This window comes from Eucyclogobius newberryi, unplaced genomic scaffold, assembly GCF_026437365.1.
Source record: "Eucyclogobius newberryi isolate DKJ021-1_F unplaced genomic scaffold, fEucNew1.0.hap1 SCAF_6, whole genome shotgun sequence".
NCBI lineage: Eukaryota > Metazoa > Chordata > Actinopteri > Gobiiformes > Gobiidae > Eucyclogobius > Eucyclogobius newberryi.
This window is the reverse complement of record NW_027316278.1, coordinates 17896872-17917957: the sequence shown is the minus strand read 5'-3', so window position 1 is coordinate 17917957 and position 21086 is coordinate 17896872. Positions and strand designations below refer to the sequence as shown.

Below are 21086 nucleotides of genomic sequence, written 5' to 3'. Positions count from 1 at the left end.
ATATTTTTTTACCTCGTATTTTTGGGGAAAGTAAATCCAGCACATTTTATTAGATTATCATTTACCATCTGTCGACAAAACCTTTGTTCCTTCTCTACAGTTATCATCAACAATGATCACTCTCCATCTGTTCAACTTCACCGCCTTCTTTACTTGACTTTCTGCTTTTATAGCATCAGTTTTTACACTAAAGCTTAGGGAAGATTAAGTCAGAAAATGAAACTTTTTGGCTTCTAATTTTTTGGCCAGGGGTCTCCACCATGATTTGACAAATGCCCTTCCAGCAATTATCAATAATGATCTATAATATTGCAAATGGAGCAGGCAATGAAGTGGCTTTACAGAGGCACAGGGGCAGATTGCACAAGTATTAAACAGGATATTTAGGGGAGCACTTACAATGCCCCAAGATGATATGAAAGTTGATTTAAAATTAATTCACGGCAGCAACATGCTTCCCACTGCAGTCAAACCCTGGGCAACATAAACCATAAGCACACAGCATTTCAAATCTTCACAACAGTGTCATTTGCTTGACAACTCTATTTGAAACTAAATTAAATTGTGGTGAAATTGCTGGGAGGAATAGATTGTGTTCACATTTAGAGGGTAAAACGTTTGGGAGATTTAAGGTTTTGAAAGAATTAGCCAAACTTACGATCCACAAATGTTGAACCCAACCAATATATGATTGATTATTGGGATTGGCTCTGCACACTGGTCAGTTTAGTCCTTCCAACTGACAATAATTACGTCTTCACAGTTGAATAATAGCACCACCATCTGAAGCTATGGTGAAAAATAATTGAATTTTGTTTCTTTGTGCCGAGAGAAAATACTTTGAACTTGAATCGAGCCAGTTTTTGTTTCATATGGATTGACGCAGTAATTACAATATCAATGATTAAATAATCAATAAATCTTTTCTTAGTCATGTTATGCAGTGTGTAACTGCATTGGGGAAAATGTGAAGTTCAGCTGTAGACTACGGGTTGAAGAAAAAGATAGTTTAGATAGATAGATAGGCCCAAAACAGACCAACAGATTCCATACAACTGCAAAGTCACACAGAAAGCCTTAACTTGAGCCCAAATCCGTGTTGTAGCTCTGACAGTGACCTGCTTGGACGGTCTCCTGTATTTATAGCCGCTAAATCAACAGACTTCTCCTGCGGGTGATCTTAGAATAGCAGCGCAACAGCCTAGATCTGACTCTAATCCACGTGTCTGTGGGTGTGTGACAGGGTTAGACGACACATTAGAGAGTACACACACACGCACAAGATCACAGAGCACAAACATGTATGTACAAAAAAAGACATTGATAAATGTGGTGTCGTATAACTTCATTAGCACATGTTGAGCATCGAGCACACGCCTGTCAAGACCCCACAATGAATGACATTGCAATGCCAGTTTTAGAGGTGTGCTAAACGATACCATTGCGTCTATTTTGTATATTACGAATAATAACCCAAATAAAAGATACAGAAAATAAATCTAAATGTCTGTATAATCTTTCAAATAAGGTATAAACGTATTTATGAACATTTGTGTTTATTTTTGTGCAGTCCATTCAATCTGAAACTTAGCCATGACATTTACAGTCATGATTTAGATATTACTGAAGGATTATTGTAATAACAAAAACAAAATTGGATTCATTCATTTCTGTCAATGTCATTAAACATATCTTTAAAGTAACATTTAAATGTTCAGTGGCATCCATTCAGAGCACCATCTGTTGAAATCTTGAAATTATTCCAAAGTGTGTGGGAAGATAAAGGGTGAAGGAAAGGTCAGTGTTTGCCCGAAATGCAATGCATTGTGGGTATGAAACGTGATCACTGACTTGCCTGGATACAGAGGTAGCACCGTTTTGTGGAAAAATAACAAAACCAAAAAACAGGTTAATAAAGTGGCTCCAAAATTCTCAGTCAGTCATTTGATGAATAAATGAGGCATTACACACATTTTGAAACGTACACAAAGCGGAGGGCCACAGGCAATGTGACAATGAAGTAAATCGTTCAAATGTTTTTAATTTGTTTTAATTTGTAATATTTGTTTTTAGAACATAAGAATCCTTCAACATTTTGTATTTGGTGTAGTTCTGATGAGCCACCACACTTTTGATGAGGCTTGGAACCTTAATTATAGGTCTGTATAACATCAAAAGGTTTGAGAGCAGAAGTTAAAATTTTGCAGGAAGCTTGAGGGCCAACAAAAATGGTCTAAGGGCTGCATTAGGCCCCCGGGCCATAGTTTGGACACCCCGGGATTACACCAATCATTTGATTTTTGTTATGGTTGCAAAAATTGCTAAATAATTAATAAAAGCTGCAACTATTTGATATAGACTATCCTCTGCAAAGAACAAAATAAGTCTTCACTCTGTAATTTAAACATCTAAATCACATAGCACAAAAATCTAGCATTACACCTCTAGAGTTAAAAAAAATATTTACTGCATGTTAATGACTTATATTACACTTTGTCGATGCAAGTATTGTATCACACCTAATTAAACCGATCTAACACCCCTGTAAGCTTGCACGAGGCGCCAGAGCGACAGCAGATGGCCACTTCCCATGTCTCCTGCCTCCACCGGGCTGGAGTGAGACAGATCCTCACACACATCGAGCACATTCACACACATCGAGCACATTCACACACATCGAGCACATTCACACACATCGAGCACATTCACACACATCGAGCACATTCACACACATCGAACACATTCACACACATCGAGCACATTCACACACATCGAGCACATTCACACACATCGAGCACATTCACACACATCGAGCACATTCACACACATCGAGCACATTCACACACATCGAGCACATTCACACACATCGAGCACATTCACACACATCGAGCACATTCACACACATCGAGCACATTCACACACATCGAGCACATTCACACACATCGAACACATTCACACACATCGAGCACATTCACACACATCGAGCACATTCACACACATCGAACACATTCACACACATCGAGCACATTCACACACATCGAACACATTCACACACATCGAACACATTCACACACATCGAGCACATTCACACACATCGAACACATTCACACACATCGAGCACATTCACACACATCGAGCACATTCACACACATCGAACACATTCACACACATCGAGCACATTCACACACATCGAACACATTCACACACATCGAACACATTCACACACATCGAGCACATTCACACACATCGAGCACATTCACACACATCGAGCACATTCACACACATCGAGCACATTCACACACATCGAGCACATTCACACACATCGAGCACATTCACACACATCGAGCACATTCACACACATCGAGCACATTCACACACATCGAGCACATTCACACACATCGAGCACATTCACACACATCGAGCACATTCACACACATCGAGCACATTCACACACATCGAGCACATTCACACACATCGAGCACATTCACACACATCGAACACATTCACACACATCGAGCACATTCACACACATCGAGCACATTCACACACATCGAGCACATTCACACACATCGAGCACATTCACACACATCGAGCACATTCACACACATCGAACACATTCACACACATCGAGCACATTCACACACATCGAGCACATTCACACACATCGAGCACATTCACACACATCGAGCACATTCACACACATCGAGCACATTCATACACATCGAGCACATTCACACACATCGAGCACATTCACACACATCGAGCACATTCACACACATCGAGCACATTCACACACATCGAGCACATTCACACACATCGAACACATTCACACACATCGAACACATTCACACACATCGAACACATTCACACACATCGAGCACATTCACACACATCGAACACATTCACACACATCGAACACATTCACACACATCGAGCACATTCACACACATCGAGCACATTCACACACATCGAACACATTCACACACATCGAGCACATTCACACACATCGAGCACATTCACACACATCGAGCACATTCACACACATCGAGCACATTCACACACATCGAACACATTCACACACATCGAACACATTCACACACATCGAGCACATTCACACACATCGAGCACATTCACACACATCGAGCACATTCACACACATCGAACACATTCATACACATCGAGCACATTCACACACATCGAGCACATTCACACACATCGAACACATTCACACACATCGAACACATTCACACACAGAGCACATTCACACACATCGAGCACATTCACACACATCGAGCACATTCACACACATCGAGCACATTCACACACATCGAGCACATTCACACACATCGAGCACATTCACACACATCGAGCACATTCACACACATCGAACACATTCACACACATCGAGCACATTCACACACATCGAGCACATTCACACACATCGAGCACATTCACACACATCGAACATATTCACACACATCGAGCACATTCACACACATCGAACACATTCACACACATCGAGCACATTCACACACATCAAGCACATTCACACACATCAAGCACATTCACACACTGGTCCAGTGCTTGACACCAGCGCAGATCCTGCTTAATGGTTTGTTTACGAAGCGTTGTTGTGCATGAGTAGGCTTTCCTGTTCACAACGCTACCTCCTAACCTTTGACTTCACTTTACCAGAACAGACGGCTCGTCGTGGCTTTGTTTTACCCTCAGGGGCCATTACGAACATGACCACAACTGTACAATACATCTCATTTGTTTAAGAAACTGAAAAGAGGAGTAGACATTTTTTAGCAGTATTCACTATTCATTTTGAGAAATACTTAATCTGGTATCCAGCCGAGGTTAAATTTTGCTTTGTTTTGTTTTGTTTATTCATTTTTAATAGCTCGAGCTCCAAAAAATTAACATTCAAATTTCTTGGAGCCAAATCACAATTTAAATTTGATCAAGATTCATGTAAACTTAAAGTATCTAAAGCAGGTAACTAAAGTTACCTGCTTTAGGTCACACTTGATGCAGTTAAACCCTCTACTCATGGTATTGCTGAGGCTGACCAATGGGAGATGTGGGTGGGAAAATGTCGTGCATAAAGCTTTATTTAAGAGGAAATTACTGACTCACAATATTACCAAAGGAGTATATCGTCACAGGACTGAGATCATCACGATTCGATTTTCATCACCTTAGTGCCCAGCCCCAATCGTCCCATTTATAACCAAATAAAGAGGCGCTTGCGTAGCAACAGGAAAGTGAGTTTACACCCCCCCCCCCACACACACACACACACAGGCTGAAGCTGAAGACACATGCACAACTGTCACAAATGGTTACTCTCATAAATTGCACTGGGACTTCGCTGACCAAACTGTTGCCTTTCAATTAGGCGGCCGCAACTATGTGCCTCGCCTTCCTCTCCACCCTCTTACTCTTCTTTCACTCTGTGTTCAACTCCAGAAGAAAGGGACCAAAAGAGAAAGTTTTATGGGTAACACTTTAGTTTAGGGACCAGATATATTTGGCTAACTATAGCAGCACACACTAAAGAGTTATTTAAATGCTTGTTAGTGTTAAGTACATATTTGATGTTTTATTCTTTCTGTATCATATATTCTGTCTGTATTGGACATTATCTTAACCATTATCTTAGCATGCATTAATAAGTGCTTTATAAACACTAAATAATACCTGAATATCCACTAACTCTTATGTGGTCCCTAAATTTAAGTGCATGGAGATAAACTGATTGGTCCACATAGAAATGTACTATTCAACATTGTTAATCTACTCAACATACTCTTATAATACCAACACAACCAATACAGGGATTAGGATTAGGCATAACATTATCACAACCTGGAAAACAGATAAAAACACATACACAAATTATGTTTTTATCAAATGTTTGCACTTCACCCATTACATTATGTTCTGTCTGTAGTGTTTGTGCTTTTATACATGTTTGTTTCTGCAGCAACCTTTACAAATATGTAAGCAACTGAAAGAATTTTAAATCTTGTTTTCCTTCTGCTGAACACCCAAATGAACACGCTGGGAGATGGAAATACAACTACCCAACAACTGCCTTCTCAGAAACACTTGCCAGACCCTCACACTTCTGGTTGGAGGAAGAACTAAAGTGGAAACAGAACATTTGAAGCAGGTGGAGTTTCATTTGCATATTTAAATATGTTATTTCACCCTGGAGAGACTCAGACACAAAAGCAGAAAAGATGTTTTAGCGAACTTTATTGCAAAGTTTATTTGGCGCTCAGACCCCGGTGGAAGGCGTAGCGATCATGGACACTCCATGATTTGATTGAATTAGATACCTTCCCCCCGGAGCCTGGAGACTGGTGGTGGTAGATGTGGAGAGAATAATAGATGCAGAGGAGGAGCAGGGGAGGTGGTGGGTCGCAGATACGGTTTGAAGCGACTGAGCCATCAACCTGAGCGCTTAAATGCTGCCGCCTGTGCGTTGATTGGAGCGGGGAGGAGTGACTGAGAGCGTTGATTGGGGATGAGGAGCAGGTGTAGGGGCCATGACGCGGACGTCCCCTGTCCTTTTACCAATCCTTCTTGGCCGGGAAAAACTGCATAACCTCTTTGGGATAAGCGCAGAAACCTGGAAGAGTCCATGGTGAAGTGAGGGATCTGACTCTCACAGACGGACAGGCGGACGCCGCTTGAGTGTGATGATGGAGCTGGGGAGAGGGGTCCTTCCATGGTGGCCGACGCAGATTTAGGTTAGGTCTTCCAGGTGAACTTACGCAGGCTTCATTATTCATAGAGATGACGTAAATATACTCAATTTAACCTTTTTACTGAATATGTTTGGAACCATCTTGATCTATAAGCGTGGTAAAAAGGTGCTGATGACATCTAGATTTGATCACTGCCTCTATAATCAATTATCTGCCGACACAGCTCTGGCTCAGTTAGTGCAGTTATGTGCAGTGCATTTGTTCAAATGACTTTGCAGCAGCTGGCTACTGACACACAAAGACAGTGTATCCCAATGCAGCTGGAAGGTTAAAGAAAGCCATAAATATGTTACATTATTTTAGTGAATGAGCACAATTTCACAGTTCTTTCTGTGCTTAAAGAAAACCATAGTAGTGTTGATACTATAAAATAAATTGCGTTGAAAGCTAACAGCACAGGAGGCTTATAACGTGTGCCAAGAAGTGATCACCATATGATTTATAGAGCCAGAATAAAACAGGAGAGTGTGCAGACTCAGCCGTATACAGCAGCGCTTCTCTGCATTATCATATCAGAACACGGCAGGAGCACAAACAAGAACCCACCTTGAGTGTTTCGAACGTTTCTGTGTGTGGTCGATAACGAACACAGCCACGGAGCAAAAACTGTAAGAGCCACACTGTTGTTTACTGTTGCCTGGTGAGGAAAATACTATATGGAGCTGCAAGCTAGTTTATTACTGTACCAAATCCTAAGCATCAGTTTCCACACATGGCACGCGAGAAGGAGCCAAGGAAGAAAAGTGAAACAACAACTATACATTTATTTTTGCTACTCCTCATGTCATTGACTGATCTGTTACTTTCCCTGATGCCTTGAGTAAACATGTGGAAGCAGTATAGGAATGACTTATCCCAATAAGCAGGGAATTCATAATGTTTCAGGCATGAAGAACAGATTCTCTTCAACTGAAAAAAGGAGGTGTCAATTAAAATGCCTATACTTCAACTGATATGACTCGTTACATTTGGATGTATAATGCGGTATGTAATTTATGATCATGTTTTATGTAGCCCATTTGTTCAGAGTTACTTTGTGTACAGCAAGTATTAAAACCCACATACCATAGTTCCCAAAAGAGGGATTCTCGCTAGGACTCAAACCTAGAAGGCAGAGTCAAATTTCCAAGCACATCTGTAAATTCTTCCTTTGGTGGATTTTTGTTGATCTTAACTAAAATACTCGAAATTCCCAGTTTAATAGTCTCAAGTCTACACCACAATCTTGTACAGACATATTTCAGAATGTTCATCAAAACGGTACATTAGAAAGATACATTTAGAATATTTAAATGTGCCTGTGTCAATCACTATTCACTGCAGTCATTGTGGCTTTTATGATTTATGTTTTGCTTTTATACTTTTTACATTTGTTTATCTTATTAGAAACGCGAACCAGCAGAACTAGTCAATGCGATCGGTTTAATAGGCTGATCCTTGAGCATTTTTATGAGTGAACAGAACAACAACACAATGTCCTAGGATTTTATAATTCCATGTTGTGGACTTTCAAACAGTATGGCTTTTGTCCATTAGTGAGTAAGCACACTTAAGCTGCTAATCTCAGAGTGGGTCTAAGAACAATTACTGCCGGTCAGGAAAGCCCAAAGTGAATCAGATCCATTATAATATTCATGAGGATTCAAGAGCAGAACATAAATAAAGCTGTGTGTCACTGAAATTACCCATAATCCTGCCTCTTGAGGAGAGTACAAAATGGGATAAGGCATTTCCATTAAAACAGCAAGAAGATAAATAAATAAGGAACCAAAAAATGAATGATTAATTTAATATCATTGTTCTTTTACATATAAAATAAATGTAAAATTATTCCTCAATGCCAGTTTGTACTTTCAGATCAAAGATTTCCTGATTACCATTATTACCCATAAGACCTCACTGTATGACTAAAACATAACATACATAATTTATTGTGGAATAGTAATATGATTTTACACAGTTACTCAGTAAATCCATTGAGATTTACATTCTTTTAGAGACAAATGTGTTTTCATAAATGTGACCCCACTCTCTGTTGTATATCAATGTCCTGAAGCATGTTGGACAAGTTTTTCCACAGTTAGATAAAAATGGAACAAGGGTCACATGGTTTAAGTGTGTAGTTTATTTATGAAAGCGGCAGAGCGTTCAAGCTACATATAAACACTTCGGAGTGTGTGTGTCAAGCCCCAACAGCAGGCAGCAGTAGTAAAATCGCTTCTACTCATTTCACCAAATGTCTGAGCTTCTGTTTCCTCAAAACCAAAAGGCATGTGACCACCACCACCACCACATTACAATATGAACGGCTGAAGCTCCATCTTTGTTATCAATTCTACACAGTCATGCTAGGTTTTAATAAAAGATGGCCATGGGAGCAGGACTGAGGGCAAGCATAGATGGATTGTCCATTACTTTATAGGCCTCAACTGTTCTAGCAGAGACCAGGGTCCGGTGGGGTTTGGTGCTTTTACTGTCCGAGAGTAACATGCCACAAGACAGAGCAGGAGATGAAGCAGGGGCCCAAACCCCAAAAGAAACTAATTGCTTCCTTGTTATAAGGTCAAGATCGTCACTATATTTACTACTGTGCAGAAGAAAGAAGTGTTATACAGGTCAATTTACATACAATCTAAATTAAAACAGATTGTTCATAATATGCAGTTAAAAAGAATATGTGTCGAAAAGCACTACATGGCAGACAGTTCAGATCAGATAGACATGACATGCGTCTGAACTGGCTCTGACTGTTACCCAGGGCTAGTATTAGACGCTTGTGATCACCAGTCCGTCTATGTGCTCAACTTCTTCCTTACAAAGCCATCCAACAAAACCCTCGTCACACCATGCTTCTGTGTCATCTCTTTAACGCCGCAAACACGTCACCGTTTACCACCCGTGTTCTCACCTATATCTTTGCACACTCCATCATGCATTAGTATTATAAACTGGCTCAGACACACGCATACAATTTCTGCATTACCATTTCATTTCCCTATAGTCCATTTTAGTCTGAAAAACGTAAATGCAGCAGTGTCTTATGACTGGAATATAATGAGCAGACCTTACTCAATTTTCTTCTAGTCATTCATCATTACAAATCTAAAAACACAAGTAATAGATTAATGTGGATGGTGGTTTTCAACAGACTTTAATGTGTTTTATCCACAGAATTCTTCTTATGCCTGCACCCAGCGCATTAGACTGTCTAGAGTCGGCCATGAAGAGATATTGTGGCCCAGCAGCAGTTAACTTTCAAACATCTTATTTTTCACACCATGTTAAACTTGTGAGCACAGCACGCACACACAAACCCGGGGCCACTTGTCCCCTTTGCAGCTGCCGCCCACCGCAGGGACAACGGCCTGTGTCATTTACCTAGAGTAAAGGACGATATATCTAGAGGAAAAGACTGGACAAGATCAGCATAGAAAACACCGTGACCTGCTGCGATGATGGACTAGAGAAGGTGAATGAAGACGGCCGTAAGGAAGAGGTGGATGCAGAGAGCTAGTTGTATACTGAGGCTTAGAAGACTCTCTAGTAAGTGGTTATTGATTTAAAGACAAGGCCCAGAGCATTTTGTGGCTTAGGAAGACACACAGGAAGCAGATTTATTTTCTTTTAACCTATGGCGTAGAAGCTAAGCGAAATACAGGACTGCAGGATGTGAGCTGGCTACAAACCCCCAGTGCAAGTCTGTATGTTTCACTGTAAAAAACCTCACACAAGACTAAGTGACCTTTTCAGTTGCAATGATCACAGAAGACACAGTACGCTGCCTTTGGAGTGGACTCGTTGAGACAAATGCCAAATACTTCCAGGATCACATCATTCTATATACGTTTGGATATTGTTCAGCAGTATTTTTGTGTTTTAGCTGACCTTTAAAGCTGACTGGGGGTTATTACCATCTTATAGCTCAAGGAAGTAGCTTTTGTTTTGTTTTAAAGCAGCTCACATAGAATTGAAGTCTGTCAAAACTCATATTTATCAACTACCAAACCAAAGCAAAAAATGCCAGGATATTCCAGTAAAATTCTATAATGTGGACATACAGGTACATTTTAGGTTAATCACAGTAATGCCACAGCTAAATGAGTTACCCTCCAAGAGTCATAGAGTTCTATCTGGACTCTCAATCTCCACCAACTAATTATGCATTCGCTAATTACTAAGCAGAAGGGTCAGACTATTAAAAGGACCGTTTAGCGCAGAGGTTTCCCCCTGAAGAGTCACATCGCAGTCTCAGTGTCTCACAATGTTGCCATCCGATGCCACGTGTTTGAACACAACACATTTACACAGACAAACTAGTTGGTGGTAAACACTTTAGCGCCACATTAAAACAAACATGTCGATAACGCGTCGCGCTTACCATTTGACTAAGGGAGCTCATTATTTCCATGCGTAAAACGTCCCGCGCCCTGCGGTCCGGACGGTTTACGCAGCGCCGCGGCTCCTTGGATGCGTCACAGGGCAAAGATATTAACTTGCGAGGGTTTCACATGGCCAAATACGTCCAACTCCCGAAGCAGCAGGAGGTTAGTGAGCCCACAAGTCAACTGTGCGCCTCGCTCCGGCGCGGGACGCAGTTGTCGTGTGTCCCGTTATACTCGTTATCCCGGCGTCGACGTCGAGTGGCTGCGCGGCTGCGGTCCACGCTCCCGCACACGCACACGCTTCCGCACACGAGCAGTACACGCACACGCTCCCGCACAAGAGCAGCACACGCACACGCTCCCGCACACGCACAAGAGCAGCACACGCTCGCGCACACGAGCAGAGATTAAGAGCTGACCGACTGATGCCGCAGCCCTGCTCCAGAGAAGGCGAGACACGCATACATAAGGCGTGCGTGCGTCTTGTGCGTGCGTGCGTCTTGTGCGTGCGTCCTGTGTGTGCGTGCGTCCTGTGTGTGCGCGTGCGTCTTGTGCGTGCGTGCGTCTTGTGCGTGCGTGCGTCTTGTGCGTGCGTCCTGTGTGTGCGTGCGTCCTGTGTGTGCGTGCGTCTTGTGCGTGCGTGCGTCCTGTGTGTGCGTGCGTCCTGTGTGTGCGTGCGTCTTGTGCGTGCGTGCGTCTTGTGCGTGCGTGCGTCTTGTGCGTGCGTCCTGTGTGTGCGTGCGTCCTGTGTGTGCGTGCGTCTTGTGCGTGCGTGCGTCCTGTGTGTGCGTGCGTCCTGTGTGTGCGTGCGTCTTGTGCGTGCGTCCTGTGTGTGCGTGCGTCCTGTGTGTGCGTGCGTCTTGTGCGTGCGTGCGTCTTGTGTGTGCGTGCGTGCGTTAATCTGTGCGTAACGGCGCGTGAGGCAAAGCAGAGCGAAGCCGACACGGTCATTTGGGACAGCGGTTCTCAGCAGTGGCCAGCAGCGGGGAGGCTCCCCGTGGGGGCATCCCAAGGTCAGTGGAAGCAGCACAGTGCGCCAACAAATGCCAGGAAGTCATTTGCTGAATGAAGTAATAAAAAGCAATGTCATAAAATAAGTCAAATATGAAAGAATGAAGTCAGAAACCTACTCTGAATACTGCTATTTCTTCAAAAAGTTAATTAGTTAGATAAGATAAGATAATACTCTTTAATAGAAGAACTCTTATAAACAAAACAAAAACTGTTATTAACAAAACTCCTCTCATATCGGGAATGGAAGAAAAAAAAATACAATAAAATAATAAATGATAAAATACAATGATAAAGGTTATACTTAATAGGTATGCAAAATTGTTATAGTTTTGCTGAAGAAATATAGCAATATTATTCAATGTTCAAAACTATTGCATGTGTGTAACTGTTATATAACACATCTGAAATTAAACCTGACCTGTTGGCGTTCCCTATTGGTATGTTGGTAAGTTGTTGTGCATCGGAGCGCATCGCCTTGTCAGCCAGTGATGTATGAGAGTGATTTGTGGGAAGGTGGAAAAGAAAAGCTCCACGCTCGAGTTAACAAAGAAGAGTGGCAAAGAATACAGTGCGAGTTAGCTGAGAAATAAGTCTCGATACATACATGATACTGATTCTAAGTAAATAGATTTGGTGAGAATAATACAAAAACAGCTAAAGCAACACTTTATTTGGCTGCAGTTTGGCTGTTTGTTTAGCTGTGTTTGTGGGTGATCTGTGAAGTGAGTCCAGAGATGCAGCAGATGACATGTGGGAGGATGAAGATGGAGGAGGAGAGAGTCACTCTGTGGGCAGCCTCATCTAAAAGTCCAACTCATTGGTCCAATAATACATCATGTAAACAGCAGCTTAATAAGCCACACACACTCCAGGAAAAGGGCACAGCCACAGAGCTAAAGTTCAGCCACATTGTTTCATTCATGTCTTTCTCTCTGCTAATCGGAGTGTGTAGACATGTGCAACAAAACAAGATGAGCCTTGATACCTCAGGATTTAGAGCTGTAAATATCCACTTAATCAGATTAGCTTTCATCGGCAACAAGCCATCCCAGGGGGTGAGCCAGAGCGTGCTGTCAGGAGCTGGTTATAACCAAAATATGGGAATAATGTTATAATAAACGACCAAAGTTATCTTGAAAGTTGGTTGGAAGATATATAAATATATATACATCTTAAAAAAGGTATAAGATACTGTCTCAAAATATTGCAAAAAATGGAAAACCCCTAAACCAAATAAGGGTATAAAGTGATATTTCGCTTATAAAGTGATATTTCCGTACAAAAGTGGGTAATTTCAGATTTATGTTGGATACTTGAACCTCCAATAAGACACGTTTTAGAATATTTCTGTTAGACTGACATAATATCGTCATTATCAGAATGCAAATAAGAAGTAATATGAATAAAAAGAGGGGGGAAAGATACCCTAATTTTCCTTGCCTCTTTCGCTCTGTTCCAGTTACTCATACGTCTGGCCATTGTGAAATTATCTTTACATTATATCCCTTCTATAAGACCAGATTGTGGAAATAAAATGGTAACCTGATCATTTTACTGGTAAGTAGTGTGATCACATGCCTCCTAATGTTCACGTTGAAGAACTACATCCCAACTGCCTTTAAAAGACTTTGCACCGTGACATGTCTTTGTGAACCTGAAGGGCCTGTCGAGACGTGTTCAGGAAGCATTTGTCGGTTTTGTCACCATCTGGTAATACAAAATTACTTGGTGCAACTGTTTTGTGATTTACAGTATCTGTTCAAACAGGATTCTTTTGAAACTACATATTTTCCACACATTTAAACCAGGTATTCTCAACCACAGGGCCACAAGCCACACCTTGATGTGCAGCAAAATAATACATTTAATATGTAAAAAAGTTTAAGCATCCATAAAGTAGGGTTAGCAAGTTTAGCAAATATTGTTTTTAGCAGGACTTGTCTTAAATTTGTAACTTTGATTCATGAGTCATATCATGAGTAAACAGTTCCAATGATACAAGGGGGCCAACACCTTCTACCATTGGAACTGTCCATCAGATCATGAGAGTATAGACATATTCATACACACTCATAACCAATTTGTACACAGTACTATTAATAAAACCTCCCAACAGCTGTACTAGCCAACTGCAACTACAAGATCAGTTCTTAAAATAGTCCCCATTTGTGAGCCAGCATGAGCAGTTGCATAACCCATGTGACACTGACCCACTGACCAATGACTGTGTGTCAGGAAGAGCTGAATGGGCAGACAAACCTCCACTCCAGCCTCAGACTCTTCACATGCAAAGATAAGAAGGATTAACCTATTTGACTTCTGCTAATGCTGAGATTGGAAACACCCACTGACATCCTGTATGGACACCTGTCAGGTCTGAGCGCTAATCAACCTAAAAACCTAAAGAAAGGGATTGTCAAAGCTTTTCAAATGGCCTAAGACATGAGGGTGCAGTCTGAGGTCGTATGCCCTTTAGGCTTATTAGTTTTATTTGTTCCTCTCTTATCTAATTAAGTAATTTCCATTAATTTTAACATAGATCCCCACCAAACAGAAATCTCTGTTAATATGGTCTTAATTCTTCTGTGAACTAAACAAAAGTTCACAAAGTTCCCTAACTATTTAGAATAACTGACATCAGATGATCTCCTTTTTTTTACTTGGTTGGTAAATCATTAGTCCAAAAAGTGATCAACATCTGTCCCACTTTGTAGAACGTTTGGCACATACAATTCCATACAACGGGAAATAATGAGTGAGCTTTTGACCCCTGGGTGACATCAGCATGTGGAGAGTTGTTCCACTGATCTCACCCTGTAAAGACACAGGCTGTTTTTGTGTACGAGGGAGTCGTTTAGGGGTCTTAAACTGCTCTGTCATGCCTCTCAGCACCTCATGTAAAAACAACAGCCTCTTTAGAGTACCGCGCTGGCCCCTACGTGATCTACCTCCAGCGTTGGCTCTGGCTCCTGCTGCTGACCCGCCCCCCAAACCTGGAATTCCCCTGGGACCCTGAGCCTACAGACTTCCCTCAACAACAGAAAAATACCTACATTTTAACAAGCCAGGAAGCAATGACGAAAGGTTGCATAAAACATCAACATCGTGTATGTGACGAGACGTAGTACAGGCTTTAGACAGCTGTGTGAGACGATGAGGTAAAGACAATTGAAGAGATAGAGGTGGCAATCAGTTAAGAAACTAAATAATTCCATGCGCTCAACTCCGTCCAAAACATTTTTGCACCCGTCACACAGTCAGTGTTAAAGGATCTCGTTGTATTTAGTCATTCATATACACACTAACATCCACAAATCTGACGGAAAACAGAAGTTAGACCAAAATCGACAATACTTTGGAATCTCTTTGTCACCACAGGATACAAACAAATTCCATACAAACTTGGAAACTCAGGTTACCTACAAATAAACTGCAGATTTAGATCAACGGGAAAACAAAATAATAAATAATACCCTTTTCTTTGTTTTAGTTGAATAAAACAAGAGCACAAGCGCAATATGTTTAAGTTGAACGAATTGGGAATTTAGAGATCCAGTTGGTGCATGGTGGCAAGTCGAGGTGTGCCAACAACAGCCCTCTGCCCTGTCAGGTATTTCAGCCTTGCTCCTGGCTCATGAATGCTGTTTTTCAAAGGAAACTGGCTCAAGCCACAGCATCCAACTTGTTCCTGTTCAAACAGTGAGCCCATTCAGTCCAGTGGCGCTGCTCGTAACTGTTACATTGGCTCAAGCTGGGTGGAGACTTGGACTTACAGGGGGTATAACAAGACTCTGGTCAAATCCAGGGAGCAGTCGTACGAGTTATGAAACCAAGTGGTTAGATGTCAGCACTCAGCAGGATTGGGCTTAGAGAGATGCGTGGATATTAGAAATGAAACGTGTCAGAGGTGGGAACAAAGCCATCATTCTAATTCAGGCGTTGGCATATAAGTCTAGAAAAAGACAAAAAAATTAATTGTAGCCTCTGCTTTCTGATACACAATACCAAGAACATGGAATGTGAAACCAAAGTAATTATTTCCAAAATGTCGCTAATGATTCTGGTGTTGATCGAATGCATTGATGACAGATTAGATTATACAATGGTTACTTGATGATTATAATGCAAAATGCAGCAAAAAATGCAAGCAATCTTCCTTGTATAACTAAGCTCTATGTAATTCCAGGGCTTACAGTATTGCAGTAAACCTGATCAAATATTTACTCTCACACTCGGAGCACACATGCAGAAGGTAGCGCAGTGTGGAGCAGCCTGTACCATCCAGAGCGCCGCTGAACAGGAATGTTTCTTGTGTATCAAAACAGCATGTGCCGTTAGCTTTAGCACGCCTTCCACACTGAGCAAAGGAGAACTGGTGTAACTGAGCCATCTCACAGCTGAACCAACACAACTTCTAATTCGTTGATAATATCTTCAGAAGCAGAAATAATACACACTTAATGTACACGGAAACATTAAATGTGCAAACCCAAGTTGTGCTTCGATAATCTGTGCATGTTTGAGTAATCCTGCATTGTCCTGCTTTCCAGACACTATTTTTCAAAAAAAAATCACACTCTGGATCATGCGTTAGGTTAAAAATGTCACATAACCATTTCTCAACAATAAAAGCACATCAATGAAAATCTACTGTTTGTTATCGAAATGCCACCATGATGAGGAAGTCATTGGACCCGTTTCTATTATGAAACAGTTTTATATCAATATTGCTGTGGTTTATCAAATATAAAATAATCTTCTACTCACATTTTAGTTTAATACTAAATACTTTGAAAAGCATATGTCCTCTTCAAATAATACACTTTAGCTTATTATTTGTAAATCATAGTTTCATAAGTTGGCCTGTAAAATGTGTGTTTCTGTAGAAAATGTTCAACTACTACAATGGATCACTCTGGGACGAATGAGGGATTACACCGACAAGTTAAAAAAATCATTAATATATTATACATCATTATATACATTATATATATATCATCATGTATGTGTATTATCACAATGGAGCAAATATTCCTGTGTTATTCATTCATATTAAATGGAAATATTGTTCCCATTTCCAGATGGGTAAACAAAGCAATGCAAATATCATCCTCTGTCCAATCCAATGTATCAAACTTATATAATCAACATAATATCAACTAATGCAGGAACAAATAAATGTGTTCTGACGTAAAGGAGGAGTTCTTGCCAGGTACTTTCAGGCCCTGCAGTGTCGAGAATGTGGCCAACAATCCCAGGCATGGCTACAGCTAAGTTTAGGGGTTGGGAGCGTGTGAGAGGTCACACAGTGTCCAGGGGGTCTCAACTTGACGCCCTGATGAGTAAGACTCACTGTGTTACATTCATTTGGGGAGAAGAAATCACAAGATGAATTAAGATTACGCTCCATTAGTGAAAGTCAGACTTATAATGGGCCAGAAAATCTTTGATAATGTCGGTTAGAGTATTCATGGCTGAATTTGTGGCTACAAATAGATTGGGCCAAATGTCCAAGTAGGGACAAAAGGGGACAATAAAGGGAATGGCCCAATACCAGAGCTATGGGACAGGAATGAGCTTCACTTGCAACAGGAAATGCTCTGTTTATTAGTGGCAGTGGGTTCAGTGACATAATTTTGTCTCTCCCGGTGGGAAATGACCATCACCCACGACTACTTCCTGTTTCCGATCCCTCTAAAACAGTGGTTCTCAAACTTTTCATGCCATGTACCAACTAAGAAATGTATCTGCCTTCCAAGCACCAGCAGATCTAAAACAGGACTATTCTAGAGCTAAACTAGGGCTAAACAGGGTCTTAAACAGGACAATACTATTGCTTTAATTCTAAACCAGGACAAACCCAAACAATGACAAAAATGTGGATTGAATTACTTCTAAATTTAGCAAACTGCTGAGGAATCTGCATACCACCAGAAGGAGCTTGCGTACCACCGCTTGAGAACCGGCGCAGCTGCATTCGGCAGGTAACACATTTCACACTGACCATTCCAAGGGAGATAATAGAAAACAGAAGCGCAGAGGTGCTAAGAATGTAGTAACTCCCCCTAATAACCAATCTGTTAAAACCCGAAGAGCACAAACGTTACTTCCTACTGAGAGGGTTGAAAATACAATGGCTGCTCTCACACTCCCCCTGACGCAGCGTTACACGCTCAAGGAATGTGCGCTCAACATGCATGAGTCCAATTTTATCATCAGTGTTACTAAATGATGACAAAATGTATTGGGAGAGTGTGTCTGGCTGGGTGTGGCCAACAAACAGATGTGCTGCAATGAGAAACAGACACAGAGTTCATTAGACAGTGGGTTTATGAAAGAACCCCCAAGCACTTTTTTCATAACAACTTGGAATTACAGTTACACAGTGGGCCGAATACTCAGACACGTACAAAGAATCCCTGTCTAATAAACCCACCCAGGGAGAGAGGACTGGAGCCGAGGGAGGGAATACCATGCCAGAGTTTAACAGAAAAACACTAACAAAACTGAATTCAAGCCCTCGCATGAAGCCAACAGGGCAGATCCGCATCTCTGAACTTCACACGAAACATGTCATCTTGTGCTGCTCAGACTATTGAATTAAAGAGTATTAAATAAAATAGTATTAAATTATAGAGAGAATGATAAAGAAGTGTGACCCACCAGGATAATCAGATTTGCAAAGATGTTATCTGTGCACATTCCCAAATAACTACATTTTCAGACAAAACATCACCTTTTCTTTAAAGTGGTGAAACCCAGAAAATAGATTAACTCAATCTGTCATTGCCAACTCGTGATATGACTAATGACAGTCTAACATGTCAAAGATCCTCAAACAGCTTTTAAATGACTTCAATTTAGCTTCGAAACCAGCACAAGCTAAATATGTCACCTGTATTGAAGTTACCGTCAGAATATAAACCTGCAACAGCTGTATGAGATAAGGGGCTTTTTCTGTCACTTTCGGAGGACATAAGACACAAACAGAGTCCCACAGAGACACATGAGGTCATATGTGCAGCTGTGGTGTGTGTGAAGCCTGGTCTCACTGGGACATACAAACTGACAGCAGACATGGACATGTTGCAGGAACCCACAACCAACTGACTCTAAAAAGCAGTAGGATGTGTGATTAATAAATGAAAATCATGCTGTAAATAAAACTAGCTCACACCTTTATTTGTACGAGACATATTCAATAATGGTAATGAAACTTCATCTTACCTGTAAACTTAATGCAATCTGACGTATGTACATCATGTTAAGGTCTTCCAGTATCCAAAGTTTTTCCTCCATGTCTACAAATTTATCCATGGGCCCCTTGTAGCAAAGGAAGTCTCTTATTCACTTCTTAAAACTTTGACAGCTGTTTCAAACGAACCCACAGGCACAAACAACATTGTGGCAGCTATAGCGCGCGCTCCTGTTGTGTGAAGTCAGAAGTTGTCCACAAAAATGTCAAGTTGTTTGACCAGAGTTGAGGGACGTGGAGTGGATGACAGCATCGGGTCCTCACACAGCGGTCCACAAAACACAACTCCTTTACACGCAGTAATATTCTGTGGTAACTTCTTCCACGTTACTTTTCAGCGCAGAAACTCCCACAATCCTCTCCCGGACGCAGCTGCAAAAATGGGCTCGTTTAAGACACACTTGTGCCCTTTGTTTCGCCGTGTCCCGACCGTGAATGCCGCTTGTACTGTGTGTACGACAAGAGACCCCGCCACAAAAGGGCATCGCCTGTGCGGGTGTGAGCGAGTGAGCGCGACACAACAAGTCCACTGTGCGCTCTGTGCGCTCCCGCCGCTCTGTGCGCTCTCTGTGCACTCTCTCTGTGCACTCTCTCTGTGCACTCTCTCTGTGCGCTCTCTGTGCACTCTCTCTGTGCGCTCCCGCCGCTCTGCTGTGCTCTCTGTGCACTCTCTGTGCACTCTCTCTGTGCACTCTCTCTGTGCGCTCTCTGTGCGCTCTCTCTGTGCGCTCCCGCCGCTCTGCTGTGCTCTCTGTGCACTCTCTGTGCACTCTCTCTGTGCACTCTCTCTGTGCACTCTCTCTGTGCGCTCTCTGTGCGCTCTCTCTGTGCGCTCCCGCCGCTCTGCTGTGCTCTCTGTGCACTCTCTGTGCACTCTCTCTGTGCGCTCCCGCCGCTCTGCTGTGCGCTCTCTGTGCGCTCTCTCTGTGCACTCTCTCTGTGCGCTCCCGCCGCTCTGCTGTGCTCTCTGTGCACTCTCTGTGCACTCTCTCTGTGCGCTCCCGCCGCTCTGCTGTGCGCTCTCTGTGCGCTCTCTCTGTGCACTCTCTCTGTGCACTCTCTGTGCGCTCTCTCTGTGCGCTCCCGCCGCTCTGCTGTGCGCTCTCTGTGCGCTCTCTCTGTGCACTCTCTCTGTGCACTCTCTGTGCACTCTCTCTGTGCGCTCCCGCCGCTCTGCTGTGCACTCTGTGCGCTCCCGCCGCTCTCTGTGCTCTCTCTGTGCTCTCTCTGTGCGCTCTCTGTGCGCTCTCTGTGCTCTCTCTGTGCGCTCTCTGTGCGCTCTCTGTGCTCTCTCTGTGCGCTCTCTGTGCTCTCTCTGTGCTCTCTCTGTGCGCTCTCTGTGCACTCTCTGTGCACTCTCTGTGCACTCTCTGTGCACTCTCTCTGTGCGCTCTCTGTGCGCTCTCTGTGCTCTCTCTGTGCGCTCTCTGTGCACTCTCTGTGCACTCTCTCTGTGCGCTCTCTGTGCGCTCTCTGTGCGCTCTCTGTGCGCTCTGTGTGCACTCTCTCTGTGCGCTCCCGCCGCTCCGCCGCGTGCGTTCAACCCCTGCGCAGCGCAGCCTCTGGATTTATGGTAATGAAGCAGCTCTAGAAGTAAGAAACTACACACATCTGTGAGATTAGAGTGGCCCCACACCCGTTTAGATAAATAAA

At 42.4% G+C, this 21086-nt stretch overlaps 1 protein-coding gene across 4 annotated transcripts in view; it reads right to left on the bottom strand.

Moving 5' to 3' along the window:
• Window positions 1-21086, bottom strand: part of rtkna (rhotekin a) — a 38680-nt gene that overhangs the window by 5953 nt on the left and 11641 nt on the right. Inside the window, exon 1 of one of the 4 annotated variants that reach the window (XM_072434179.1) lies at window positions 19406-19911. The exons of 2 other annotated variants lie outside the window; for them this stretch is intronic. In XM_072434179.1, the coding sequence (XP_072290280.1) occupies window positions 19406-19495 (90 nt within the window). In that variant the 5' untranslated portion in view covers window positions 19496-19911. Of the gene's footprint in view, window positions 1-11160; window positions 11291-19405; window positions 19912-21086 lie in introns of those variants that run through there. One more of the 4 variants, XM_072434180.1, reaches the window with a different exon arrangement.